Raw genomic sequence first — 27,738 nt, forward strand, 5'->3', positions numbered from 1 at the left:
ACAGGCATGTTTCCATCCAGAGGCGACATGAAGTCGTGGGAAATGTAGCCACCCATCCAGTGTCACAGGCCTTGGTCCCCACCCTCTGCAGCTTGACTCTCCCTGCCGTCCCCAGTGCCAGCACGGAGGGCCTCATGCTGCAGGCTGGTGGAAAGAGTAACACTGTAAAGAACAGTCTTCTGGGAGCTAACTGCCCATTTAAAGAGCGTCTTCAAGTCATAAGCTCAAAGCCCTCTGGAAGAAACCAGCAGATGATAAGGAACTCTCGGGTATTTGCCTCGTGCCTTTTCCTCAGAGAGGAGAGGGTGATTCTGGGCTCAGTGAATATACAAATAAACCAAAGAGCTAACAGGCAGGAGGCAGTAGCTGCCATGTTACTACTGACAGGAGTAATAGTAGTTACTCTTTGCTGGCAACCTTAGTGTCCCATGGAGGGACTGCTAAACCAGACAATTCAGTGGAAGCTGGAGCCACCTCTAGGAGCTCCCAAATTTTAAAATTAGGCTTTAGCCAAAATCAGAAACCAAGAAGATTGGATGAACCCTAGTTCCCAATGCTTTCTGAACATGCCCTGATTCGTGGAAAACCACAGATGACGAATCTGGCACATTCCAGGGCTGACTGTCTGAGGCAGGAGATAAATGGGCTCCAGGACAGACAACTGCAACTAGCCTCGTATTTCCACTTCCTGAGGCAGGTGATAGGTGGACGCTAGGATAGACATTTACAACCAGCCACCTATCTATACTACAAGATAGAAATAACAGCAGGCACAAGGCAAATAACTGGTATTTGTCTTCTGTGCACTTGTTAAGCAATGGTGATGATAGGATCAGAAGAGGGGTTGAACCCTGCTTGGGCAGAACAAAGAGGTCACGTACTCCCCATCTTTAGGATCAGGGAGACCGCAACTACAGATGCACAGAGAGCCCCTCTGGGTCAAAAAGGGAGAGGATGCCAGGCCATAATAAGTCCAGATAACCTTCCCACCATGCTCTGCTTTGGAATCCAGCTTGGCCAAAAGATGCACACTTAGATCAGGGGAGGGCCCTAGATCTGGTCAGGTGTCAATGATAAAACAAGTTAATTGGCCAAAGGAAGACAAAGACCCTGACGAACTGTCCTATGTAAGTAATTTAAATCACCTCTCTGTCGCGCTCCTTATTCAAGGGGACACTCCCACTGTCACTTCTCATTTGGGTGTATTACTGCTTTACTTCTGCCTCAGCTAAATAATACTCTATTTCTTTGCTCTCCCATATGTTGTACTGTGTCTCTAGCAATAAACTTTATACCTGTTATTACAGTCTTTGCCTCCTTGAAACATTCTTGCTTTCAACAGGGGCCAGAATTAGGGCAGTTCTACTTCTAACCTCTAGCTGGTCTAGTGGCTAGGATTCCTGGTTTTCATCCAGGCTGCCCAGGTTCAATTCCTGAGCAGAGAATTAGGATCTCGCTTCAAGCCATCACCCACTGCTGCTTCTCTGAAATTGTGTCTACATGGTCGGAGCGGGCAGTATGAAGATTTAAAACTGATTAATATCAACCCCAAAGTGTGTCATATCCAATCTTGTTGCACTGTTTTCAAGTTCATTGTTACCAAGTTCAGCTGTAAAATTGTTTCTCGCAGAAAGTAGATTTACTACTGGGGAAACACTGCCCTCTGTAACTCAGTATCATCCCCTGAGATGACACTGTATCACAGCAGAGTTCAATACCTGATGTCCATTTATTTTCTAAAATCCCAGAGATGGCCAAAAAATAAAAAAAAAATTTTAAAAGTAGTACCTGCTCCATATTGGTACTTTTTAAAAAAATAGGCAGGAAAGTGGACACTGTTATGTTTATTCACGAGAGAGAACTAAACCAAAAGAGCGTCGGTGCTCAAAAGAGGAAGTTTCAATTCTGGAGGTTTCCTTCTGTGCAGCAGATATGGGGGCGCTGACACTTCCTCTTGTGGCCTCACCCGGGTCACGGGTTCCCGCAGAGTAGCACAGCCACCTCGTCCACGTGCTCGGGGAAGCACAGTGCCTCACAGGGGCCTCCACTCCTAAGCCTCTCGCCCTGTGGGAGGACAGCCGCTCTATAGGACTTCTGCAAAGGTCCTGCCCTGCTCCTCAGCCCACGCACTGTCCACAGAGGAGCAGCAGAAAGGGGATTGAACTACATCACAGACCGTGAAGTCAGGACCTGGGGTGGATGGAGTGCAAAGAGAGGTCCTAATAGGTGTGTCAAGGGCTAGGAAAGGATTAAGAGAGGAAGTTAAGACACAACTTAGAATAGATTTACAAGGAGATCCTGCTGAATAGCATTGAGAACTTTGTCCAGATACTCATGTTGCAACAGAACAAAGGGTGGGGGAAAAAATGTAATTGTAATGTATACATGTAAGGATAACCTGACCCCCTTGCTGTACAGTGGGAAAATAAAAAACTTATTAAAAAAAAAAAAGAGAGCAAGTTAACATTTATTGAGCCCTTAATGTGTGTCAGGCTCCAGGCTGAGAACTTCACAGGCTTTGTCTCCTTTCATCTTCATGAGAACCCTCTGAGGAAGGTGATTATGGGGCACTAATGGGTCTCTCATTATCTGCATTTCCACAGATGAAGAGACTGAGGTCCAAAAAAAGGTAAGTAACTTTCCTGAGGCTGTTTAGCTAATAAATAGTGGAGCCAGGATTCAAACCCAGGACTGTCTCCAGTGCCCAGAAAAAGTGCTCTCTGCTCCTGACAACCCAAAAGGCTGACACATATATCAGACAGATGGGCAGGACACAGCACCCCAACAAGGCTGCTTCAAGACCATGCCTGCAGGAAGCTGTGCACTTATTCCCAGATGTGGTGTGGGTTCAGACCCTTCTGGAATTGTTCCCTTTGCTCATTTTCACCTGAGGCTGGGAAGTCAGGCTCTTCATCTCCTAATACTTTCCTCAGTGACCCGGTGAGTGTTCCCCAGCCAGTTTGCTCTCCTGCTTCCCCAAACCCAGCCCTGAGTCATACCTATTTTTTTCCCAGTCACCTCCTAAAAGGATGAATATATCCCATGTCCCTGGGCACATGAGAAATGCATCATGGGCCCTCCCTGAGGGTAGGTCCCCAGAGGACAGCTGGCCCTCACAGTGCCACCCGCACCAAAGGGAGCGTTCTTCCACAGGGAAATGAGTTTGGAGAACCACCACACGCACCTAGACGTGCAGACTTGGGGCTCTGATACACGTAGAGCCACCCTTCCCAGGATTTCTCAACTCCCTAAACTCAACTCCATAGCATTCCCAGCTTGTCTCTCAGCTGGCAGTGGGCAGCGCTGGGATTAAACGAGGGCCGGCAGGGGTCGGCTCCTGCCCTTCCTTACCTTGCCCTTAGACCACCTGATCTTTCTTGGCTGGATTCAGATCTCGAGTCCGTATGCGCATAGCAAACATTCAGGTAAATATGTTGGTTAAAACCCGAGCATTCAGGGAGTTCCCTTCGTGGCGCAGCGGGACGAATTCGACGAGGAACCATGAGGTTGCCGGTTCGATCCCTGGCCTCGCTCAGTGGGCTAAGGATCCGGCATTGCCGTGAGCTGTGGTGTAGGTCACAGATGCACCTCGGATCTGACGTTGCTGTGGCTGTGGCATAGGCCGTCGGCTACAGCTCTAATTAGACCCCTAGCCCGGGAACCGCCATATGCTGCGGGTGCGGCCCTAGTAAGACAAAAAGACCAAAACCAAAACCAACCCCCCCCCCCCCCCCAAGCATTCAGGCACACAGGGATTATTACCCTTTCAGAGCTGCAGGCAGCCTTCTCCCCAGAACTCCACCCTCATATCCTTTGCTTTCCCCAGGATGTCCGCACCCTGGGCCCTTCCGCCCACCTCCGGCTCAAACCAGAGACATGCAACCCAGCCACAGGCACAGCGCTGGCCGGGCCTGGTTCTTCCGCTAGTGGAGGAGGTAAGTCATGTGCCCTGAGCCCTATGGGTTTCTCACTCAGGTTGGTGGGGTGGAGAAGTGGGAAGGAACCCAGTACGGTTTTCCCAAATGTGGGGAGTGACGGCTAGGAGAGTCACAGTCCTTCTGTGTAACCCTCCGCGAGATCCGCTTCTCGCTTCTCGGAGACCCCACCAAGGGCTCAGCGTGTGTGCGGAGCGCAGAAGAGGTCAGAGAGTGACATCTGACCTCTGCCTTGGAAGCTGGCTTCCAGAAAGTTAGTTACATTTCCCCCGTGATTTCTTTGCAACATGAGTATGGCTCCAAAGTAAAGATGCAGCAATAAATGTAATGAGGTATTAAAAAACAACCGGTACTCTGAAAACAGAGCAGGACTGGGGGCTACAGTTCTGTAACAGCCCGTTTTGCCAGCAGGCCCTTATTGGACGACTTGGTTACTACATAGTTACTTTCGGTCCGCACACCCACCCCCTTCCCCCCGCTGCAGATTTAATACAGACCACATCTGCCTGGATGGCTTACCCAGAGGGGATTTTGGAACCTCGTCTGAAAACTTAAAACTGGGGAAGAGCAGTGCCAGTTCCCGGCGGGCGTCTTCCGAATCCCGGCTTCCGTGGACGGCGTTAAAGGGCATTTCTGTGCCATACTGAGCGCGGAGACTGGGAGCATGCAAAATGTACAAGAAACAATTGTTTCATTTGAAGAGAAATGTTTTGCTCTCTGGCAACATGGCCACTGGCTACCAGTCAGCAGCTGGCACTTCTGTGACATGGCTTTCATTGCTGGAAATGCCAAGAGCAACAGCAAGGATGCCAGGAGCCATGGCGGTGTTCTGGGCCATACTGCTGGGTGCTTCACATGCCTGATCTCACTTCATTTGTAGGATAGGCATCTGAGGGAGACTGATGATCCTCAGTTTAAATAGACATGAGTCATGGTGTGAGCCTAGGAGCTGCCATCTTTGTTGCTGTTACTACTAGGAGCTAGGCTGGCACCTGCCAAGGGCTTGGCACAAGTTGGCATATTAATCCCTCCAAAGTCCCCTAAGATAATATTGCTAAGACTTCCTGTACGTCGATGTTCTAAGTGCACTCTCTCTCTCTTTCTCTCTCTGAAACAAATACATAACAGAGAGATTAGGGTCTCCCCGTGTGCGTGTGTGTCTGTGTGTGTGTGCGCGCATGTGTGTGCGTGCGCGCACATTTATTTAATCTGAGGCAGGTCCTATCCTACTATAGTTCCCATTTTCAGATGAGGAAATGGAGACACAAGGATTAAAGCATGAATGACCCAAGCTCACACAGCTAACAGGAAGAAGAGAGATTCTCAAGTCTGTACCCTTCACCACAACACTCGACAGCCTCCCATGATAGGTGCTCATACTTACATTTTACAGAGGAGAACTGGGGTCAGAAAACCGAAGATCTCAACCCTGAGCCATCTTTCACCAGCCCAGGCTGCCTCATATGTGGGTGTTCCCAGCTCCCTACAACTACAAGGTACAACTGCAGTTTCTTAGTCTCTCACTAATTTTTCTTTTTTTCATTTTTCTTTTCTTTCTTTCTTCCTTCCTCCCTCTCTCTTTCTTTCTTTCTTTTGTCTTTCATCTCTTTATAGGGCTGCACCTGCGGCATATGGAAGTTCTCAGGCTATGAGGCATACGGAAGGTCCCAGGCTAGGGGTCAAATTAGAGCTACAGCTGCCTACACCACAGCCACAGCAGTGTGGGATCCAAGCTGCATCTGCGACCTATGCCACAGCTCATGGTAATTCCAGATCCTTAACCCACTGAGCAAAGCCAGGGATCGAACCCACATCCTTTTGTATACTGGTCAGAATCTTAACCCAATGAGCCAAAACGGAAACTTCCTCTTGCTAATTTATTTCCTGTTGGCTGGGCCTCTCTTGGCTTCAAAGGCAAGACATGGTGGACTTGGCATTGGTGGTGCTAAATATTCACATGGGGTGAGGGAGCAGACCAAGGCAGCCTAGTGTACTGCATAGAGCAGGGTGCTCTGAGTCTAGGGACCTCAGACTCTAAGGGACTTCAGGACCTTGGGTAGGGGCTGCAGGTGGTAGGGGAGCTGGGTCTAGAGTACCAATTCCTAGTCCTCACCCAGAGTCTCTGAATTGGCAGGCCTAGGTGGGGCTCTGGAATCTGTATTTCCTGGGAAAGTGTTGCAGGTGGCTCTGGGACCACACCACCGGACCCTCTGGCTGCAGAGAGAACAGGGAGGACTGGCTCAAGCAGCAGGCTTCAGAAGGAGGAGGAGGGAGCAAATAGGCAGCCAGTGAAGGGGTGGGGGCTGGATCAGAGTAGGAGAAGGTCAGAGTCTCCTCAGATACATAACAGAGAGGTCATAGACTCCCCAGATGTATAAAGAGGGAGCTTTATGGCTGTCAGAGAGCCTTCTTTGTCATCTATAATTCTAGGCTGAACCTCAGGCAGGGCTCCCAGCTAGCTTTTGAGTTGGATGAAAGGACCATAGCTAGTGACATCACCTGTCAGGCTGCTCCCTTCTTGCCACATCAGGGTCACAGGGCCCCATGAGGTTTTGCCAGGCAGTGACCACGTCCTCAGCACCCTCAGTCCTGGTGAGGATCAGGAGGTGGCTTGGTCCACTGCACATGTGGTGTACCAGCTTCTCAAATGCCTCCTAGCACAGGGAAGGAAAAGAGTGAACCAGGGTGGGGGCCCTAGGGCCTGTGGAGTGTCTGAGGGCCTGGCCCACACACAGGATGGGGGAGGGGGTGGCCTTGCCACCAGCCAGCAAGCCCGTGGAGAGCCCCAGGGAAGGTATGCCCCATCACACTCAGAGAACCCAGGTATAAGTTCAAGGCAGGAAGATGAGTCTTTCAGTTGACCGATTTGGGACTGAACGTGAGATTTTAACAAGTTAGCTAGGGGCATTTAGAAGACCACATATATGGAAATCATGTGGGTGTTGGATAACTGGGGGTGGGACGCAGTTGAGACTTATTTTGCAGTGCCTTGCAGCCCTTCCCCCTTCCTCAAGTGGCCATACTCAGGCCTCCCTGGGGGAGCTGCTCTTTCCATTTTCACTTGGCCCTACCAGGCTGACTCCACAATGCATGTCCACCCCTCCCCACACCCGCCTCACTGCTCCAGCTGCGTCAGTGAGACCCTCCCTCCCAAGTGGGTGAGTCAGAAGCAGAGGCGGATGGAAAGTTGTTGGATCTGCATCACCCGGTGGCAACACCCAAAGTGACCCTCCATAAGGTTTTACTCCAGAAATCCCTGCAACTGTCTTGTTCCCTCTCCCTACATCTCTTACTCAACCCCTTCAATTCTCTTTCTTCAGTGCTGGGAGTCAGGGAGTAACCCTCCAATGAAATACTCCTTATTTCATTACTTAAGTTAGAGTTAAATGCTCAGCCTTGCTGACCAAAGACCCTTCCCCTGATGCAGCCTATATTCATTATTCTGAGAGCAAGTTCATGGCCCAGTTGCTGTTCATACTCTTGTTGGTCATAATACTCTCTTCTCTCCCAAACTGATCGCAATCTGTAAACATGATGGAAAAGAAGAAAGAAATGGGAGTGTGTTGGACAAAGGGAAGCAGAAGAGCTGACCTCTCCAGCTCTGTGTTGGTAGAAGAGTCGCATTTCTGCTTCTGTCATGGTTCTCTCTTCGTTTGCTAAAAGGTCAAACCCAGCTTCCTGGATCTGTAGGAAGAAAAAATACACACACACACACACACACACACACACACACACCTGCATTCTGAAAGGGTAAAGCAAGCCCAAATTCACATTTCAATGTGTTGAAAGTAAAAGATGATACAAAAGGCCACATTAAAAGCAGTGGTGACCTACATCATCCCAATTTGATTTAAAATTTTTAATTTACTTAAATGCAATTTTAATTAAAATGCCTTAGCAGCCTTCTTTTCCCCTAGGACACTGCTACATGACGCTGATGCTGCACCCCTGTTTTTCCACCAGACCAGACATGAGGATAGCCTGAAAGGTAAGGTTGTCTCTCTTACCTTCATGATAATCTCATCTGTTTTCCCGTGGACCACGGCGTCTGGTTTAATGATTGCCAAGGTGCAGGCCTTTTCTGAGGACACTGCAATAAGCAGGGGTGGTGCTCATGCTGGGCTCACAGGAGGCTCTTGGGAGGCCCTTTGCTGGGATCCTGCAGCCCCGCACACAGCACCCCCACCAGCTGGCCTCTTGGCAGGGCTCCTATAGACCTGGACTCTGCTGGGTGCAGGGCTCTGATTCCAGACCCAAACCTCAGCCTGGCTGCAAAGGACCGAGACATGTAAGGGACAGGAACCTGGGAGAGAGGGTTGAGAGGATGGAAGAGGGAACAAAGATGGGGACAGAGATCAAAGATGACTCAGGAAGGAAAACTCAGAAACAATGGAGAGTCAGCCCAGGATGGGAGCAGAGCTGGAGCAGAGGCAACGCAGGCTGGGCCACTCTTGTCCCTTCCTGTCACCTGCTCTGTCTCTTCACCTCTAACTGCCATAGACTGTGTATGTGACTGTCCAGGGCCAGCACATCCTACCAGAGTGCACCTTTGGTCTCTTCTCTCTCTGTTCATATTCTCCTGAAAATCAGTCAGCTCATTGTTTGGAGCCTGGGCAGGAATCAGAGCCCACTGGCCAGTCTGCTGACTGGCTGGCCTTCGGCAGTGTCCTTAGGTCCAAGAAGCTGTGGTGATGAGGGAGGTGCCATGTGGCCCTGATCCGCTGCTGTGGAGTCCACCCCTGTCAAGACTCCTGTTTGTGTGGACTTGGCCTTGGTGAGCTACCCACTCGCTCCACAGACTGTACCCCTTATGGCCTGTTTTCTCAACTTTTACATCAGTGGTGTTGCAATGAAATATGACCATATCTGCTTTCGAAGAGGGCGTCCTACTCTGAAAATCTAAAAAACGTGGGCCGCAAAGGTGTGAATCATTTTGAGTAGCCAATCTTTCTGTGAGTACTGTTGCTAACATCCTATAAACCCTTGGACTTTCAGGGACTCTTACAATAAATTCCCTTATAATTGACCTGTTATGTCAGAGCAGGGGCTCCAGGAACTCCAGCCTGAAAAGGGAGCAAAAGGAAAGAGGCCAAGGGGAGTTTCTCATCGTGGCTCAGCAGAAACCAATCTGACTAGTATCCATGAGGACGCAGGTTCAATCCCTGGCCTCGCTCAGTGGGTTAAGGATCCGGCATTGCCATGAGCTGTGGTGTAGGTCACAGACACAGCTTGGATCTTGGTGTGGCTGTGGCTGTGGTATAGGCCAGTAGCTGCAGCTCCGATTCAACCCCTAGCCTGGGAACCTCCATATGCTGAGGGCGAGGCCCTAAAAAGACCAAAAAAAAAAAAAAGTAAAGAAAAGAAGCCAAGGAAGGGGAGGCTGCAGAGAGGAAGGAGAATGAGAAAGAGTGAGAGATCTCAGATGCCGGATGAGAAGAGGACTTTGAGTAGGAAGACATTGTGGATGTCAGCCAAGCCCACAGAGGATGCCAGAGGCTATGACTGGAAACTTCCCATTGGATTTGACACTAAGAAGGTCACTGGAGCCCGTGGTGAGCAGCAGGTGGGCAAGGGCCAAGGAGAGGGTGCCCCAAGGAGTGTGGACCAGGTTCAGAAAGGCTAAAGGCAAGAACCAGTTTTTGCATAGTTTCCTAGGTAGAGAGACTTGATTTGGTTGGAAATAACAGGGAGGGCAGAAAGAGGAGGTAGTTCCAAAAGGAGACAACAAGTGTTTCCTGCAGAAGCCTGATTTTCTTTTCACACTTGAAGTTTCTTGCTCTCCTAAACTGCTCCTCTTCCCTTGTTAGAATCGAACTCAGAAGCTCTTGTCATCCATGTGAATAAGCAGCCTCTTTCAGGCAGTGATCAAAACCTCCTGCTCTCTCCATCTTGGTTGCTGAGCTGAATCCCCATTTTCCCTAGTGTCTCGGGGACCATCAAGAGCCACCTTGCCAGCAACGGCCTCTCTAACCTGTGGTTCCTCTTTACACTGTCAGGTCAAGGTGCTCGTCTCATCTTAAAGGTTCAGGAAGAATGGCAATGCTCAGGAGTGTGAAACCGGTGAGTTGATACTTGGGGCATAAGGGGAACAGGGTGCAGGGCTGTGGGGCGGGAAGGGGTTCAGTACAGCTGACCTTCTAACACTTCAAAACAAAGGTGCGAGAAACAAACTCAAGCTCTGTAGCTCAAATAAGGGCTAAGGACACACCAGTATCATTATTCTACTGTATAGCATCACGACCCTTGATCTTATTAAGGGAGCCTTCCCTGAGGCCCAGTCATTGCCATGAAAGTCACACTTGTTACATCTGAACATCAGAAATGTGTGAAAGGTGCCCAAGATGCCATTAAAGGGCAGGAGGGAGACTTGACACAGTATGTTTAAAGCCAGGTGATTGGAGACAAAGAATTTTATGGGTTCTCTTCCCAAAGTTCAGATTGCTCAATAAACTGCTTATTCATGCATTTAAAAAAAAACACTTCAAATCCGAGTCTGCTCTGGCCCTTGGCCTTGCTTGTTGGTTCTATACTCACCCATGTCCTCATTGTCACCATCATCCTTCCCATGGGAAAAGCAGTTGTCTTCATCAGAAAGAGCCTCATCCTTAATCTAGTACAAGTTGGTCATGGACAGAAAGTAGTTAGCTAATTACAATTCCACAGAGACCTTCAAAAACCAACAGAGGCCAAAAAAAAAAAAAAAAAAAACGAAAGGTCCCAAATGCAGAGAGAAAGAAGAGGGTCAAGATTTTCAGTCTTGGGAGTTCCCGTGGTGACTCAGTGGTTAACGAATCTGACTAGGAACCATGAGGTTGCAGGTTCCATCCCTGGCCTTGCTCAGTGGGTTAAGGATCCTGCGTTGCTGTGAGCTGTGGTGTAAGCCAGCGGCTACAGCTCCCATTGGACTCCTAACCTGGGAACCTCCATATGCCGTGGGAGCAGTCCAAAAAATGGTAAAAAGACAAAAAATATATATATATATTTTCAGTCTTGGAAACTTAAGATCCTTTTGTGTAGCTGGACAATGGTGGGGGAGGGTGAGAGCCTTTGAAGACAAGAAAACTCATGCTGATCTTAAGGTTTAGATTCTGCCTGTTTGCATGAGCTTCAAGTAGAAACTAAGGAAAAAGAGAGATGGAAGAGAGAGTTGGCCGGAAAACAAAGAAAGGGTTGAAATGCAAGTAAATAGGAAGCATTGACTCCAGTTCAAAGGGAAGTAGGAAAGAAAGAGATTATTTATCCACAGAGGGGCACAAGCATTTGTGGTTTTTCTTTCTTGGGGAAAAATTACCAGTTTTTTTGGGGGGGATATGACTTAAATCTCATCCATTCTATAAAAACAGGGCTTTGCTATTTGGAATTGAATGTGAGAACTTAAACAGAGAACACAGAACCATGTAAGGCTCGTTTGACAGCTGCTCAGAGCACCAGGAAATACTTTCCACCTAAGGTGTGTCAATTGTCAAAGGCTGCCAATTATTTGTGAAAAAAAGTTACTGTCTGTGTTGTTGTGGAAATAATTTACCCAAATCACAAGCGATGCTGGTCCTATCTTTCATGGTAATGAGGGAGCTTAATGCCTAACAACTTCTTTTTTTTTTTTTTGGCTGCACCCACAGCATATGGAAGTTCCCAGGCCAGAGATCAAATTCTTGCCTCCGCAGCAACCTGAGTTGCTGCAGTCAGATCCTTAACCCACTACACCATAGCAGGAACTCCCAGAACTGAATTTCCAATGAAAGAAACGAACCCTCTAGGATTCACAAGTAAAACTCAGGAATGTGAGAAAAGGGTGGGTCACAGGGAGAGATTTCACTCTGAGGCTGACTCCTCCTTTCCACTACTGGTTTTGTAACCTTATTTTCATTTCTGAATTCATTGTCAGAATTCCTCAGACAGTGAGGACATTGGTGGGGCAGTGGGGGAACTTGCTGGCCTGGCCTGGGAGCCTCTTGTGAGCTGGCCGCTTACCACTCTCCGTTCCCCGCCTTCAGCCAGCACCCTCTTCTCAGCCTCCAGCTGGTCTCGAATGGTTTTCTGTAGCAGTGGGGCGTTCGCTCCTCTCACCACCGCCACCAGCTCTCCTCCCTAGAATACAGCAGGGGGGGGCTGCTCAGACCTCATGGTGTCAACCTCTTTCCAGAGGCAGCCAGTTTCCAAGAGCTTTGTTTAGGCCCATGCCCAAGGCTGGGGTCCATGGACCCCAGGCCCGCAGCCTCCAATCACTTCTCTGCCTCCTACTCATGCCCCTCCCTTCAAAACTTCCTTCAGGGCAGTGGAGGGGGTGTTATCCGGGGGAGGACCAGGGTGTAGTGGGTTGTGAATGACTAAGTGTGGCCTCCTCTCGGCTCCTTCAGCCAACAAGTATCAACCGAGCCCTGGCTATGCCAAACACCAAGACAGAAGCCAAAATCTAAACACGGAAGAGGAAGAGACATAGTCACCACCCTCAGTGAGTGGGGAGAGAGGTGGTCACGTCCGAGAAACAATGACAAGAGAATAAGACCGTTGCTTTAATAGGGGTACTTGGATTGGAGCCAAGAATCAATTCCCAGCTCTATTGGGGGTGGTCAGGGAAGACTTCTCGGTGGAGGTGGTCTTCCCGATGAACAGGAATCTCCTGCTTTTACTTTTTCAGAAGTCTGCGTGCCTGTCACTCATAGACATTCACATCACGCACTGGGTCCTCCTTCCCTTTCCATCCCGCCTCAGAGGCCACCACTGTGTGATTGCGATGAGCTGCCACACAGCTGATTATAGTTCATGCTTTAATCCCTCACACTCTGGGCTCAAGCAGGCAAATCAATGGGGGAGCGATCCAGTTCTGTGATTCTGGCTCTGATGCCGGTTAGGCTGGGGGCACGCGCATCTCAATGCTTCCGGCTCCCCTTCCCTCCCCCTCCAGGTTCCTGCAGTACCTGCAGTCTCCCTCCTGAGAGTGGAAGCTCAAATATGTTTTATCTTAGGCTTCCAACTTGTACTACCAGCTGTGCTGAGGGCAGGAGCCTGAAGGTTTCCAGACAAAACAACCCTGACCCCGGTGGGCAGACACCCATTTCCCTGACTGTGCAGTGAGGAGCTGGACCAGGTCAGGAGGGGCAGGTGTGAGGCAGTGAGCCCTCTGGGGCCTGGAGCCCAGCATGGATGTCACAGCCAAAGACATCTGGATCATCTTTCAAATACTGAACCACCTGGCTGTCAATCAATCGATCCTCCCCCTTCTGACTTTACATCAACATATCTTCACATCTTACCATCAAGGGAAGGTGAATGAATGCACCTGTGAAGGAGTGTTTGCTGAATGGTCCCCTCTGTGGAGCAGAGGGTGGGGCCCTCCGCACTGAGCTCAGTCAAGAGTATTCGTGGGCCAGGAGCACCAGCCTCTGAGTGGGTCCTACTCTTTCCTTGGTTGGTGGAGCCCCGCCCTCGAGCCGTGTCCCCCCAGTCCCCGGCCACCTCCCAGGCCTGCTTGCGTGGCCATGGTTAAGGACGAAGCCATAGAGTCAGGAAGAAAACAGCAACACTGGCTTGGATCAGTGAGGCCTCTGGGTGACTCCGGGTGAGGATTAATGCCAGTGAGAGGCGTCCAGCTGACTCATATGTGCAGCCATGAGGTAGTTCCAGACCGAAGGTGTACTTACTGCATAAAACAGAAAGGTAGGCTCACACCTCCCTCGGTATTTTTCGAGGACATCAAGACAATCTGCCTCCGCCTGAAGGAAACAAGCTGTCAGCAGGGCCCTGGGGCACCGCGGGTGTGGGGGCAGGGTGGTGGGAGACCTGCAAGGAACAATGACTCACATGCATATACATATAGCACATATACCACACCACACACAAACACATACACACACTTCTATACCACACATACACTTCCTCACATGTACATATATACCACACACACCACACATACATTACACATAACACACGCCACGTCACACCACATACATAACACACGCCACATCCACATGCCACACGTATACATGACACATCACACACACACATCCACAAACACACACATATCCATACATCACATACCACACACATACAATGCCACACACCCCACATAACACATACACATCTACACATCATGTACACCACACACATACATTATACATAACACACACCACATCACACACCATGCACATGCACACACACACATTACACATCACAGACACAGTGACCACCCTCCCCAGGTAGAGCCCTGGCTCACTCTCACGCTGCTCCATCTAATCTAAGCAGAATCTTGGTGTTCCCTTTGTGGCTCAATGGCAATGAATCCCACTAGTATCCATGAGGACATGGGTTCGATCCCTGGCCTTGCTCAGTGGGCTATGGATCTAGCATTACCGTGAGCTGTGGTGTAGGTTGCAGATGCGGCTTGGATCCTGAGTTGCTGTGGCTGTGGTGTAGGCCAGCAGCTGCAGCTCCAATTCAACCCCTAGCCTGGGAACCTCCGTATGCTGCAGGTGTGGCTCTAAAAAGACAAAAATAAATAAACAGAATCTTTACAACTGTTCTGTTGACATTTCGGTAAAAATTGTTGCCAGAGCAATTTTTCGAGGAATAAAATAAGGAGAAAATGATGGTTTCTCCTGCTCCGGATCAAGGGAGCTCCGCTGCTAACACCCCATATCTGCTCCATCTGCTGTAAGTGCCAATGACAGAGGAAGGTCCTTGAGCTATGCCCCCAGGTCCGGTCAAGGCCTGTGCACCAGACGGCTCCCCATGAGCACCTCCTGCACACACTCTGCTGGAATTGACTCCCATTTCGTGCACACACCCAAGTAAACATTTGCTGAAAGTTCCCCTTTAGAGAGCAGAGGACAGAAATCTTAAGCCCTGTGCTCTAGAAGTGATGTCAGGGTTCATGGTGTCCAGGAGCCAAGAAGGCGCTTTGACCTTGGATCACCTCCTGCCTTCCCCAGCCCCAGCATCAGGCACAGCCTATGCCCACAGGGACTGTCGTGAGGCTGGGTGGGGAGGAATCCTCCTCTAGAGAAACTGATATCAGCAAAAAATCCACAATGATCTGAAAAGGGCCCCTCAAACTTCCTGTTCCTGTTTTTAAATTTTTCATTTTTAACCATGTGGTGCAACACTCTGCTGAGAGAGACTCTTACTAATGCAAAATGCAGAAGGTCCAGACCGGCCTCGATCCTCATCTTCTGGAAGAGGCTCACCACAGGCTTGCAGGGGCCACACCAGCCTTGGTAGACATCGACAACTGCGGGGAACCAAGACGCAGGAGTGCTCAGCGGGCACCGGCACTCACCACATCAGCCAAAACCGACACCCTTATATCCCGGCTCCTCTGATGGACATGTTGGCAGGGGTAATTTATGGTTAAAGCGATGGATTAGCTCAGCAGAGTATGAGCGAGCATGGACTCAGAGCTTTCCTTCATTCTTCTGAACCCAGTGTTTCCAATTCTAAACACAGTGAAGTAAATATGATGGAAAACCACTTAACATGGGTCCTTTATATTATCAACTATCAATCTGGCCAATTTTAATTAGCACACAATTTGTGATTTTATTTTTTGAAGATTCATGTTTCAAATCTTTCACAAGATGTGAGAACTGGTTTTATTTTGGGGGTTTTGTTTTTGTTTTTGTTTTTGTTTGCTTTTTAGGGCCGCACTTGCAGGCTATGCAGGGTCCCAGGCTAGGGGTTGAATCAGAGCTGTAGCTCCTGGCCTACACCACAGCCACAGCAATGTCAGATCCTAGCCATGTCACAGCAACGTCAGATCTGAGCCACGTCTGCAACCTACACCGAAGCTCATGGCAACACTGGATACCCAGTCCACTGAATGAGGCCAGGGATCAAACCCACATCCTCATGGATACTAGTTGGATTCGTTTCTGCTGAGCCCCGACAGGAAGTCCCTCATGATGTGAGAACTGTTAATAAAACATGAGGAGTTCCCATCATGGCTCAGTGGTAATGAACCCGACTAGGATCCATGAGGATGTGGGTTTGATCCCAGGTCGCACTCAGTGGGTTAGGGATCTGGCATTGCCATGAACTGCAGTGTGGGTCACAGATGTGGCTCGGATCTTGTGTTGCTGTGGCTGTGGTGTGGGCCAATGGGTACAGCTCTGATTCAACCCCTAGCCTGGGAACTTCCATAGGCCACAAATGCGGCCCTAAAAAGACAAAGTAAAAAATTTTCAAAAGATACAAATTATCATTAAAATTAGCACAGACTCTGGCAGCACTGTCTTAACTCTGTACTGTAGGACTCAGGGAAGGAGGCTTCCCATGGAAGGGGCCACTTGCACTGGGCACTGAGCACTTCTGGGCTTGGATGGGCAGAGAGGGAGGCCCTGCTGGGAAGCTTGGTGGGGGGAGCTTAGGGCTGCCAGAGTTGGGCTTCAGGAATTGGTAGCAGAAGTCCCTGGAGGAGTGGGGAATTTGAGTTTGAGGAGTTCCATCCTAATGTACTAGGCAACAAGGAATCACAGGAAATTTTAGAAAGGAGAGGGAGCTGATATTTACTGAGCAACAAGAAGACACCTGCATTTTTCCTTTCTTTTTTTCCTTTTTGGCCACACATACAGTATGTGGAGGTTCCTGGGCCTGGAATGGAACTCATGCCACAGCAGTGACCCAAGTCACTCCAGTGACAACAGAAGATCCTTTTTTTTTTTTTTTTTTTGCTTTTTACTTACTGTACCTGCAGCATATGGAAGTTCCTGGACTGGAGGTTGAATTGGAGCTGCAGCCAAAGCCACACCAGATCCAAGCTGCATCATTGACCTACACCACAGCAATGCCAGATCCTTAACCCACCAATCAAGGCCAGGGATCAAACCTCATTCTCATGGATACTAGTTGGGTTTGTAACCCTCTGAGCCATAATGGGAATTCCAACACCAGATCCTTAACCCTCTAGGCCACCAAGGAAGTCCTACCCTTTGCTTTTCTCTTAAAAAATCCAGGGAAATAGGTATCATTATCCTACCATAGAAATGAGGAATGTCATAACCAACCCAAGGCTGAAAAATAAATAAAAATTCTCAAGCAGTAGAGCCAAGTTTTGGACCAAGGTTTGTTGGATGCCATAGCCATGCTCTTTCAACTACTCCAGGAGAGAAGATGCTCAAATTCAAGAGTATTGGTTAGTTCAGCCAAGCAATATAGTTTCGTAGAGAAAGTGAAAACCAGGCTGGGGTTGGGAGGGATGAGGAAGCCAGGCGCAGGGGTGGAAGTGTCGAGGGCAGGAAAGGAACCAAGGAATCCCTGAGACTTAGAAATGGTAGTGGAAAGACTGAGGGTGCCAGTCCTCTGTAGGTATGAGAAGGACCCCACCTTTGAGCCCAGCAGAGAGACCAATGTGGAGGCAGGGAGTGAGTGTTGGGTGAGGGAGAAAAGTGAATTCTAGATTCCAGACTTGCTGCAATTTCAGTACCAATCAGAAGGTCTAAGGCAAGTTCTCCCAAAGGCAACCAGACACCAGTGGGGGAAAGAGAGAGGGCACTGGGGCTCCTCAGCATCCAGTGGAGGATAAAGCTCTGGGCTTCTTTGAGGAAAACCTAGCTTCACAGTGGAGGGATTTGGAAATCTCAGTAGGCCACAGTAATGCGAGAGAAAGGCATTTTGGGTCATGGCAGGAAAAAATCCTTGAAGACTTAGAGGACCCTGTATCCAGGCCCACCAAGAACAGCAGGTTCAAGCCCCAGTGGAAAAAAATGGGATCCAGTTAGCTACCGATATCTGTGCAGAATTTGCATTGCTAGGTCAGCCCAGTCATTTGTACCAGCTTCCCATCTCCTCTTGCACTCCCTGGCTCTCTAAGGAGTGGTGGGGACAAAGGCAGACTTCCCAGGGTTATGGGGGACAGGGGATTGTGGACTGGGGAGGGAGTGTGTGAAGATATTGACTCTGAAAGGCATGAAGCAAAAAGAGAAGGAAGGAAAGGAATGGTAGGAGTTCCCTTTGTGGCTCAGTGGGTTAAGAACCTAACTAATATCCATGAGGATGTGGATTCAATCCCTGGCCTTGCTCAGAGGGTTAAGGATCCAGCACTGAGGTGAGCTGCGGCAGTGTTTGTTGAAGATGTGGCTTGGATCCAGTGTTGCCATGGCTATGGCATAGGCTGGCAGCTGCAACTCCAATTCAACCCCTAGCCCTAAAAAGGAAAAAAAAAAGTAGAATAAAAAAGGAAAGAAATGGCAGAGAAAATGAAAAGGTGTGTGTGTGTGAGTGTTTAAATCTGAACATACATTTGATGTTTGAAGGCAGATGGAAGTGAGCCAGCAGAAGGCAATAGTTCCAAGATGGTGGCTGCTTTTGGAATCAAATTTCTGCCAGCTCTAGGAAGAGGGAAAGGCACCTCTCCCTGGAGATTGCCTGATGCTTTCCGTCCACATAATTCCCTCCTGTTATGCTTAGAGCAGGACTCGATAAAGAGCCCACACTCAATAGATGTCAGATATGATCCTGTAGGATACCTGGAACATAGCAAATTCCCAAAAAGTGATAAGCTGGTAGTTTTCTTACTGTGGTTAAAGAAATAGAAGTCTTTATTCTTGTTTCACCCTGGAGCCATGTTCTAGTTGCACAGACAAGACACTTGGACAAAACAGTTACGACCTGGCACCATCATAAAAGCTTTGTAATTCCTCAGGTAGTAGAGTGCGGCCAGGCTCACACCCACGTACTGGATCAATGCAACCACATTTGTTAAGTACCTGCTCCGTCTGGGCCTGGACATGTCTGCTCCAGAGGGAGATGAAAAAGATGGTGACCCTGTGTTTAGCATCTAGGGGAAGGCATGGAGTACCACCCCCACAGGGACCACACCAAGCTAGGTGTGTGCTAGGGGGGTGACACAGAGTCCCACCCCCAAATGCCCTCAGGACTCCAGGTGGAAGTGACCACGCAGAGGTTCAGGAAAGACTTCATCCACAGAGGCTGCTTTAGAGACCTGGGAATGAGAATAATCTCTACTGATTTTGATGGGGCCATGGTACTCCCTCCAGGTAGTAGGAACAGCATGGGCACAAGTGAAGAAGTGGGGAAACGTGTGGCATGTTTGGAAAACAGGTTTGAGACACACCTCAGGGAACAGTGGCTGAAGGGGCTGGAGAGAAAAATCGAGTCTTGAGAGAGGGAAGGGGAGGGGGTTTGAGTACTAAAATCATGGGGGTGGCTGGAGAGGGAGAGATAAGAGCAGATACAAGCTGACTGAGCAGGTGTATTTATAGAGAGCACTGAGCAGACCCAGATCCAAACGGAGCCCAGGAGTATCTAGAGGAAAAGAAGCAGAGAAAGGAAGAGTCAGGGAGCAGGCTGTTCTGGACAGCATCTAAGATGCCACCCATGAGTTCTGCCTCCTGGGATTCCTGCCTTTGTGTAATCCTCTTCCCCGAGTGCAGCTGGACTGGTGCTTCTAACAAGTAGAATAGGGCAAAAGTCATGGGATGTCCCTTTTGAGATTAGGTTACAAAAATGTTGTGGCTTTCATTTTCTCTCTTCTCTCTCTCTTTTTTTTCTCTCTCTTCCTCCTTCTCTCCTCCCTCCCTTCTTTCCACCCTGCTCTGGGAAAAAAACTTACCATATTGTGAGTAGCCTTATGGAGAAATGAATAGCAAGAAATTGATGTCTCTGGCCAATAATTAGCAATGACCAAGGTCCTGCCAATAGCCACAGGAATGAACTTGGAGGTGACCTTCTAAGATCTGCCAGAGCCACATGACCGCGCTTAGAAGCAAATTCAGTTCTAAGTTGAGCCTTGACATTTGCCTCTCTGACTCCTGAGCTGCAGTCTGGTGGGAGACCTCGAGCCAGAGGCACTCAGCTAAGCAACACCTGGATTCCGGACCCACAAAAAATGTGGAATGATAAGTGCATGGTGCTATAAACCACTAAGTTTTGGGTAAATAGTTGCTTGGCAATAGAGAATTGATAGGAGGAGGACAGGGCCAGGAGGCCCAGTGACAGTGGCCGTGCTGTTTCCTAACAACCGTGCAGTCCCTGGTTCCTCTCTCTTGGGCTGCCTGGCTTTCCTTCCAGCCCTTGAGTTCCGATAGAGCCCATATTCCTTTCAATATCTTCCCTGTTTGTGCTTCATGTAGTTAGAAGGGGTTCCTGTCCCATAACACCCAACAAGCTTGAGGATGACTAAACAGACATTAAAGCAAGGGCACCCTGTCATCTGGTGCTACTGACTAGTCTCCTGAGCTGAACTACCAGATGTTCAAATTGGATATGTATATATACAAAGAAATTACCTGGTTCTTTATTTATGACACTCAAGGTTACAGGGAAATGATGCTCTTTGCCACTTTCCTCTTTGTAGTTTAGTATGTTATTTAGCAATTTTGAAAAAGATGGGTTTAAAAATGAAATTACCAGTGAGTCCTTTGGAACTGAGCATTTCCTCCCAAAGTTCCTTGGTGCTGATGTTGACCTAGCATCAAAGAGGAACAAATGATCAAATGACATCTTACTGAGGGCACCGATGGAGAGACAGTTGTATGTATTTGCTCCAGATTATCTATCATCTTCTCTCTCTCAAAATAAATAATTAAAATACAGCTGCCCTCTTTCCCCATCTTTCTTTTCTCCTTCTCTCTCTCCTCTTTCCTCCATCCCCAAGAATAACCACTATTCTAAGAAAATCTCATTTAAAAAAAATAATTTTTACTTGTTACTTATCCAAAAACAGTATATAAAATTGTTTTATGTGTGTAAATGTGCATAAACAGTATCATACTGTAGATATCCATTTGCAATTTGTGCTTTCACTCAACATTACTTTTTTTTGGCGGGGGGGACTGCCCCTGTGGCATATGGAGGTCCCCAGGCTAGGGGCTGAATCAGAGCCACAGCCACAGCAATGTGGGATCCGAGCTGCATCTGCGACCTACACCACAGCTCATGGCAATGCTGTGCCACAATGGGAACTCCTCAACATTACGTTTTGATATTTATCTGTATGTACAGAAAAAAAATTCATTTTTTTGTCTTTTTGTGCATTGTATGGAGCTATAAATTACATACAGTGAGATACACTGAGTTTTGATAAATGCATACACCCAGGTAACCACACCCCCATCACAATACACATTTCTATCACCCCAGAAAGTTCTCTTGGGTCTCCTCCTAGTCGCTTTCCACTCTTCACCCCAGGTAAACACTAATCTGGGAGTTCCCTGGTGGCTCAGTGGGTTAAGGATCTGGTGTTGTCATTGCTATGACTCAGTTACTGCTGTGGTGGCCAAAAACAAAAAACAAACAAACAAACAAACAAAAACATCGATCTGCTTTCTGTCCATAATAGATTCATTTTGCCTATTCTAAAACTATATAAATGAAATAACACAGCATGTCTGATTTTGTCCTGGCCTCTTTTTCTCAGCATATTTTGGGGATTCACCTGGGTAGTTGCTCGTTGGTGGTTTGTTCACTTTTATTCCTGAGTATGTCCCATTGTACAACAGCACCATAATCTGCTTGATAGATAGTTTGGGGGTTCTTGGTACTAAAGATGTATGAACACTCTTGTTTTTTGTTTTTTTGTCTTTGTTGTCTTTTTAGGGCTTCACCCTTGGCACATGGAGGTTCCCAGGCTAGAGGCTGAATCAGAGCTGTAGCTGCTGGCCTACACCACAGCCACAGCAACTTGGGATCTGAGCCACATCTGCGACCTACAGCATAGTTCATGGCAACGCTGGATACTTAGCCCACTGAGTGAGGCCAGGGATCGAACCTGCGTCCTCATGGATACCAGTGAGATTCATCTCCGCTGAGCCACAATGGAAATTCCCTAGAAGCTTTGTAATTCAAGCTTACTCATTCAAGTCTGTGATCCATTTGAAATTAATTTTTGTCTATATTGTGAGGGAAGGGTTGGGGTTAATTTTTTTTCCCATGTGGATGCATAGTTCTTTCTCCAAAAGGTGTTGAAAAAATGTGTTTCCCGAAGTTCCCCTGGTGGTGCAGCAGGTTAAGGAGCTGGTGTTGTCAGTGTCGCAACCAGGGTTCCTGCTGTGGTGTAGCTTTGATCCCTGGCCTGGAATGTCCACATGCCACAGGTGTGGCAAAAAAATAAAAACAAACAAACAAAAACTTTATTTCTCCGTTAAATTGCTTAGACTCCTTTGTTGAAAACCACCTGATTGCGTAAGTATGGGTTTATTTTGGACTCTATTCTGTTTCATTGACCTATTTATCTATTCTTATGCCAGTACTATACTATTTTGATTACTGTAGCTTAATAATAAGTCTTGGAATCAGGCAGTGTAAGGCTTCCACATCTGTTCTTTTTCGAGATCGTTTTGGCTAGGCTAGGCTCTTTGCATTTCCATATACATTTTAGAACCAGCTTCTCAATTTCTGCCGTTTTTAAAAATGGTATTGCATTGAATCTACAGATAGATTTGGAATAAAACTGAAAACAAGACTGAGTCTTCCAATCCACGACATGAACATAATGTTTCCTAACATTTAATAAACCTTCCTTAATTTTTCTCAGCAATGTTTTATAGTTTTCTTTGTGTAAGTTTTGCACATCTTCTGTTAAACATCCACATCATAAATAATTTACAGTTGAATTTATTGCCATTTCTTCACATTTTTCTCTTATCTACCCACAGAGTATTCTGGTTTATATCAGAAATGAAAATCAAAGAAATACATATTATATATTATACATAGTACGTTATTAATAGTATATATTTTTATGCAATGTTTTTATTTAAAAACAATTTCAAACTTACAGAAAATTTGCAAGTACAGGGTAAAGAAATTTTTCTTGAATTATTTGAAAGTAAATTACTAACCTGATTTCCCATTATCCCTGAATACCTGATTCTACTTATTCACATAATCATCAAAGGCAAGAAATAATTCGACCCCTAGCCTGGGAACTTCCATATGCCTTGGGTGTGGCCCTAAAAAGACAAAAAAAGAAAGAAAGACATATTATTACTATCTAATCCCCTGACTCCATTCAAGTTTTACCTGTCACCCTTGGTGTCCTGAATAGCAAAGGATCTAAACAGAATCATGTGCCAGATTTGTCAAGTCTCTTTAGTCTCTTTTAGTCTGTAATAGTTCTTCAGGCATTCTTTGATTTTTCATGACCTTGACACTTGTGAAGACTATGAGAGGGTTATTTTGTAGACTGTCCCTTAGTTTAGGTATGTTTGGTGCTTTCTCCAAACGTAGGTTGTGCATCTTTGAATTGGTTGAAATTAACTAGATTGGTTAGAACTTGTTGGATAGGTTGGAACTGGTTGAATTAGCTGGAAATGCTTGGCTTGGTTGGAACTGGTTATATTAGTTGGAACTGGCTCGATTGGTTGGAATTAATTGGATTGCTTAGAACTTCACCATACAGCAGAAATTGGCATAACATTGTAAATAAACTATACTTAAAAAAAAAAAAAAAAGAATTGACCTTGACCTGGTAAAGAGGCAACAATTACACAGATGCCACAGCGCATAGCCACCCCCTCCTCCCTCAGCCAATGGGAACACTTACTTTGAGTCCACAATGAACTCAGAGCTCTGGGGAGTATGTGTGAAAAAAAATTTGGTGAAAAATGTTATTATTCTCAAAGGGGATGTGAAACATAGACACATGAAAAGATAATCATACGAGGCAAAAATCTTAGAGCCACCACAGATGGCACTCAGACCAGCCTGGAAATGTCTAAAGGAGTCTCATCGCAACAACTCTGGTTATGTATTCTCTCTCCTGTTTACATAAGAACAGGGAGATTTGGAGAGGTTGAGGGAATCATTCACAGCAACAAGTGGTAGGACCAGGTGCTTAGACTCTATTAACAGACAGACTATAGCTGGAGCAAAGGTTTCATAACTCTAGAGTGCGAGAATGTTGATGCTGGAAGGTCCTTGGGGATCATTCACCCAAAATCCTCATTCTGCAGATGGGCAAGCTAGAGCCCAGAGAAGTTATGTGCTTTATCTAAAGTCCCAGAGTTGGCTAAGAGAAGAGTCAAAACCTACATTAGGTCTTTGGACTTTCAGTCCAAAACTTTCCCTTCCCTGTCCACCTCCACCCCCTGCATGCTACCTTAGACTAGCATTGCTTTCTTCCTTTTAAAAATCACTAGGCTTATGAAATTCACATGTAAAATTCTGGTGCCACAGAGAACAATAAAGGAGAACCAGGTGCCTCAAGATGACTGCCACTCTACTCTCCGAGAGGCACCTGGATTCTGGTGGGCTGAACTGACTATGAGACATTTTAAAGTTTACTTTGAAAGGTCCCCCATTACACATCATCCAGATGATCTTACGATAAAGCCCTCCCTCTCAGTTCCGGGGCCCAGGCTTGCATGTTCTTACCATCACTTTAGAACCAACCACTACTTATTGTCCAGGGCCAGAAAAAAAAAAGTAAATAAACAGAAAGCAGATGCTGGCTTATGGAGTCACTCGTCACAGGCCCAAATGAAGTAAGGCATCTTATAGTTGAAAGTGTAGCAAAACGTATTTCTTGAATAAACAAATGATTTTTGAGAGTTGTGGAGGGGAGAACTGGGGCTCCAGAGGGAGCATAGCTACAGACACATGCCTGAACTCAAAGAACCTATACCATACTCTCTCAGCAAGCTGTAATTATACCTCAACAAAAATATGTCACATTGAATTATACCAATTCATATTTTCTTGGTTTCTTGTTTTACTTTAAAAAATGTTTTAAATTATAGTATATTTACAGTGTTCAGTCAATTTCTGCTGTACAGCAAAGTGACCCAGTTACACATATACATACATTCTCTTTCTCACATTATCCTCCATCATGTTCCATCACCAGTGACCGGGTATAGTTCCCTGTGCTGGTTTTATAGTTGCATAAACACTATAAGCATAAACAACTTATACCCAACTTTGTGTTTTCTTATATTTAAGTGCACAAAATATTTGTCATTACTAGAGGTCCAATATAAGTTTTTTTCCCTTTAAGACATAAAGGTGCAATATTCAAATTCAAGAACACAGTCTGTCACATACTACCAGCAGAGTATCATTTTTATATCACTCCGCATCATTCTCTTCACCCCCACCCCGAACCAATCCTATATCAAATGCTGAAAGCAAGCTCCCCTTTGAGGCTTACCTGCAGGGCAATTTCTTTCTTCTTGCTGCCCATGGCTCTGCAAAGACAGAAGCTCTGTTACTGAGGGCTCAGGCCATTTGGCAGCAATCTATTGAGAAAACGCTGTGTGGATCAGCAAGCCAAAAGCCTCCTTCAGACAAAGCCCCTTACCACCCTCCCCTTTAAGTTAATTATGAGTGGCAGCAAAGAAACGCAACGATGCAAAATGAACCCCCCCATGGGAGAAGCGGAGCTTGCTGCCCCCAGGCTGCTGGCTCGCTTTTCTGCAGATTTGAGGAGCCCCTTCCCCACCCTGGAGCTGGCCAAGGGGCGCGCGAGTCCAGGGGCCTGTCAGGCATCACAGCGTCCGCAGGGGAATTCTAGCGGAAAAAGGCCAATTTTTGAACCTTGTGGTGCTGTTCTAATTTATTCCTGGGGAACCAAGCCACTGCAAACAGGTACCGGTCCTCAACCTGCAGCGAGAGTTTCCAGCAGACTCTGCAGCAACCCAGCCACGGTCGTCATGGCAACAAAGCGCAGTGCTAAGGCTACCCCGGGTAATAAACAAGAGTACTCATAAGCCACGCCCACTCTGGGCCCAATGGAAAGGCAGGAAGGAGTCCCGCCCCTTGCTGTCAGAATTGGACTTTGGGAATGCTTTCATTGACTGAAGTGTTTGTCTGTGTCTGAGACATTTGGACACACCAGAGACCTGCTGCATTCATGTACTGTACAGGGGCATTCTCGAATTCCTGCACCTCTTCTGCCCCACCAGGACTGGCATACAGCGTTTCTATTGTTACTTAATACATGCTGGGCAGGGATAGCTCCAGGTTTTGAGGAATCTGAAGAGGTTCTCTTTAAGACAAAGAATACAAAATTACAAATTCAAAATTCAGTATGAAAGTAAAGTGGAGCAAATAGAAAACAGTTGCAAATGTGGTATAAATGATCAATACCAATTAAAAGACAGAAATTGCTAGGGAAATTTAAAAAAAGACCCAAGTGTGTGTTGTCTATAAGAAATCCACTTTTTTTTTTTTTTTTGGTCTTTTTAGGGCCACACCCTTGGCATATGGAGGTTCCCAGGCTAGGGGTAGAATTGGAGCTGCAGCCTCCGGCCTACACCACAGACACAGCAACGCCAGATCCGAGCCACATCTGCGACTCACACCCAGCTCAAGGCAACACCGGATCCTTAACCCACTGAGCAAGGCCAGGGATGCTAGTTGAGTGTGTTAAGCACTGAGCCATGACGGGAACTCCAAGAAATCCACTTTAAATATAAAACAGATTTAAAAGGTGTGTGTTTTTTTGTTTTGTTTTGTTTTGTTTTAAAGACAGAGTTAAAAGTAAAGAAGTGGAGAAAGCTATGCCATGCTAACAGTAATCAAAAGAAAGCTGGAGTAGCTATATTAACTTCAGGCAATGTAGACTTTAGAACAAGGAAATTTATCAAGGATGAAGAGAGGGCATTACATAATGTTAAAGATGTCAGTTCTCCGGGAAGACATAACAATACTTAACTGTGTATGTACTTATCAACAGAGCATCAAAATACTGAGACAAAAATTGATAGAACTGCAAAGAAAAAAAACCAGATAAACCCACTATTATAATTGAAGATTTCTTTTTTTTTTAGCCTATATATTTTTTTATATAATTTTTTTTATTTTCCCACTGTACAGCAAGGGGATCAAGTTATCCTTACATGTATACATTACAATTACATTTTTTCCCCCACCCTTTGTTCTGTTGCAACATGAGTATCTAGACAAAGTTCTCAATGCTATTCAGCAGGATCTCCTTGTAAATCTATTCTAAGTTGTGTCTGATAAGCCCAAGCTCCTGATCCCTCCCACTCCCTCCCCCTCCCATCAGGCAGCCACAAGTCTCTTCTCCAAGTCCATGATTTTCTTTTCTGAGGAGATGTTCATTTGTGCTGGATATTAGATTCCAGTTATAAGTGATATCATATGGTATTTGTCTTTGTCTTTCTGGCTCATTTCACTCAGTATGAGATTCTCTAGTTCCATCCATGTTGCTGCAAATGGCATTATGTCATTCTTTTTTTTTTTTTTTTGTCTTTTTGCTATTTCTTGGGCCGCTCCTGCGGCATATGGAGGTTCCCAGGCTAGGGGTTGAATCGGAGCTGTAGCCACCAGCCTACGCCAGAGCCACAGCAACTCGGGATCCGAGCCGCGTCTGCAACCTACACCACAGCAACGCCGGATCGTTAACCCACTGAGCAAGGGCAGGGACCGAACCCGCAAGCTCATGGTTCCTAGTTGGATTCATTAACCACTGCGCCACGACGGGAACTCCCATGTCATTCTTTTTTATGGCTGAGTAGTATTCCATTGTGTATATATACCACATCTTCCGAATCCAATCATCTGTCGATGGACATTTGGGTTGTTTCCATGTCCTGGCTATTGTGAATAGCGCTGCAGTGAACATGCGGGTGCACATGTCTCTTTTAAGTAGAGTTTTGTCTGGATAGATGCCCAAGAGTGGGATTGCGGGGTCGTATGGAAGTCCACTATTATAATTGAAGATTTCAACACCATATCTTTAAGAAATGAATAAATAGGGGGAGTTCCTGTCATGGCGCAGTGGTTTACGAATCTGACCAGGAACCATTAGGTTGCAGGTTTAATCCCTGGCCTTGCTCAGTGGGTTAAGGATCTGGCATTGCCGTGAGCTGTGGTTGCAGATGCA

General features: G+C 46.9%; 2 protein-coding genes across 10 annotated transcripts in view; one reads left to right on the forward strand and one right to left on the reverse strand.

Annotated features, from left to right (window-relative positions):
- Nucleotides 1-13,766, forward strand: part of ARMC8 (armadillo repeat containing 8) — a 118,006-nt gene extending 104,240 nt beyond the window's left edge. The window contains exons 22-28 of one of the 4 annotated variants that reach the window (XR_007135367.1): nt 2,604-2,940; nt 3,827-3,935; nt 5,329-5,431; nt 7,853-7,923; nt 9,932-9,995; nt 12,293-12,387; nt 12,902-13,761. Coding sequence is in view for 1 of the 4 variants with exons in the window: in XM_047783102.1 (XP_047639058.1) it covers nt 2,604-2,607 (4 nt within the window). In the remaining 3 variants the exon portion in view is untranslated. Of the gene's footprint in view, nt 1-2,603; nt 3,487-3,826; nt 3,936-5,328; nt 5,432-7,852; nt 7,924-9,931; nt 9,996-12,292 lie in introns of those variants that run through there. The other 3 variants (XR_007135360.1, XR_007135366.1, XM_047783102.1) reach the window with 3 other exon arrangements.
- NME9 (NME/NM23 family member 9) overlaps nt 1-25,541 on the reverse strand; it is a 38,426-nt gene extending 12,885 nt beyond the window's left edge. The window contains exons 1-13 of one of the 6 annotated variants that reach the window (XM_047783139.1): nt 25,425-25,541; nt 25,039-25,075; nt 20,298-20,355; nt 15,059-15,162; nt 13,577-13,648; nt 11,907-12,023; nt 10,470-10,545; nt 7,943-8,025; nt 7,527-7,619; nt 6,435-6,589; nt 6,049-6,149; nt 4,455-4,591; nt 1,829-2,064 (exon numbers count right to left, since the gene is read on the reverse strand). In XM_047783139.1, the coding sequence (XP_047639095.1) occupies nt 1,972-2,064; nt 4,455-4,591; nt 6,049-6,149; nt 6,435-6,589; nt 7,527-7,619; nt 7,943-8,025; nt 10,470-10,545; nt 11,907-12,023; nt 13,577-13,648; nt 15,059-15,162; nt 20,298-20,355; nt 25,039-25,071 (1,122 nt within the window). In that variant the 5' untranslated portion in view covers nt 25,072-25,075; nt 25,425-25,541 and the 3' untranslated portion in view covers nt 1,829-1,971. Of the gene's footprint in view, nt 1-1,828; nt 2,065-4,454; nt 4,592-5,725; nt 6,150-6,434; nt 6,590-7,526; nt 7,620-7,942; nt 8,026-10,469; nt 10,546-11,906; nt 12,024-13,576; nt 13,649-15,058; nt 15,163-20,297; nt 20,356-25,038; nt 25,076-25,424 lie in introns of those variants that run through there. The other 5 variants (XM_047783148.1, XM_047783170.1, XM_047783181.1 and 2 more) reach the window with 5 other exon arrangements.
- Between the last annotated feature and the right edge of the window lie 2,197 nt (nt 25,542-27,738).

Source organism: Phacochoerus africanus, chromosome 1 (assembly GCF_016906955.1).
Source record: "Phacochoerus africanus isolate WHEZ1 chromosome 1, ROS_Pafr_v1, whole genome shotgun sequence".
NCBI lineage: Eukaryota > Metazoa > Chordata > Mammalia > Artiodactyla > Suidae > Phacochoerus > Phacochoerus africanus.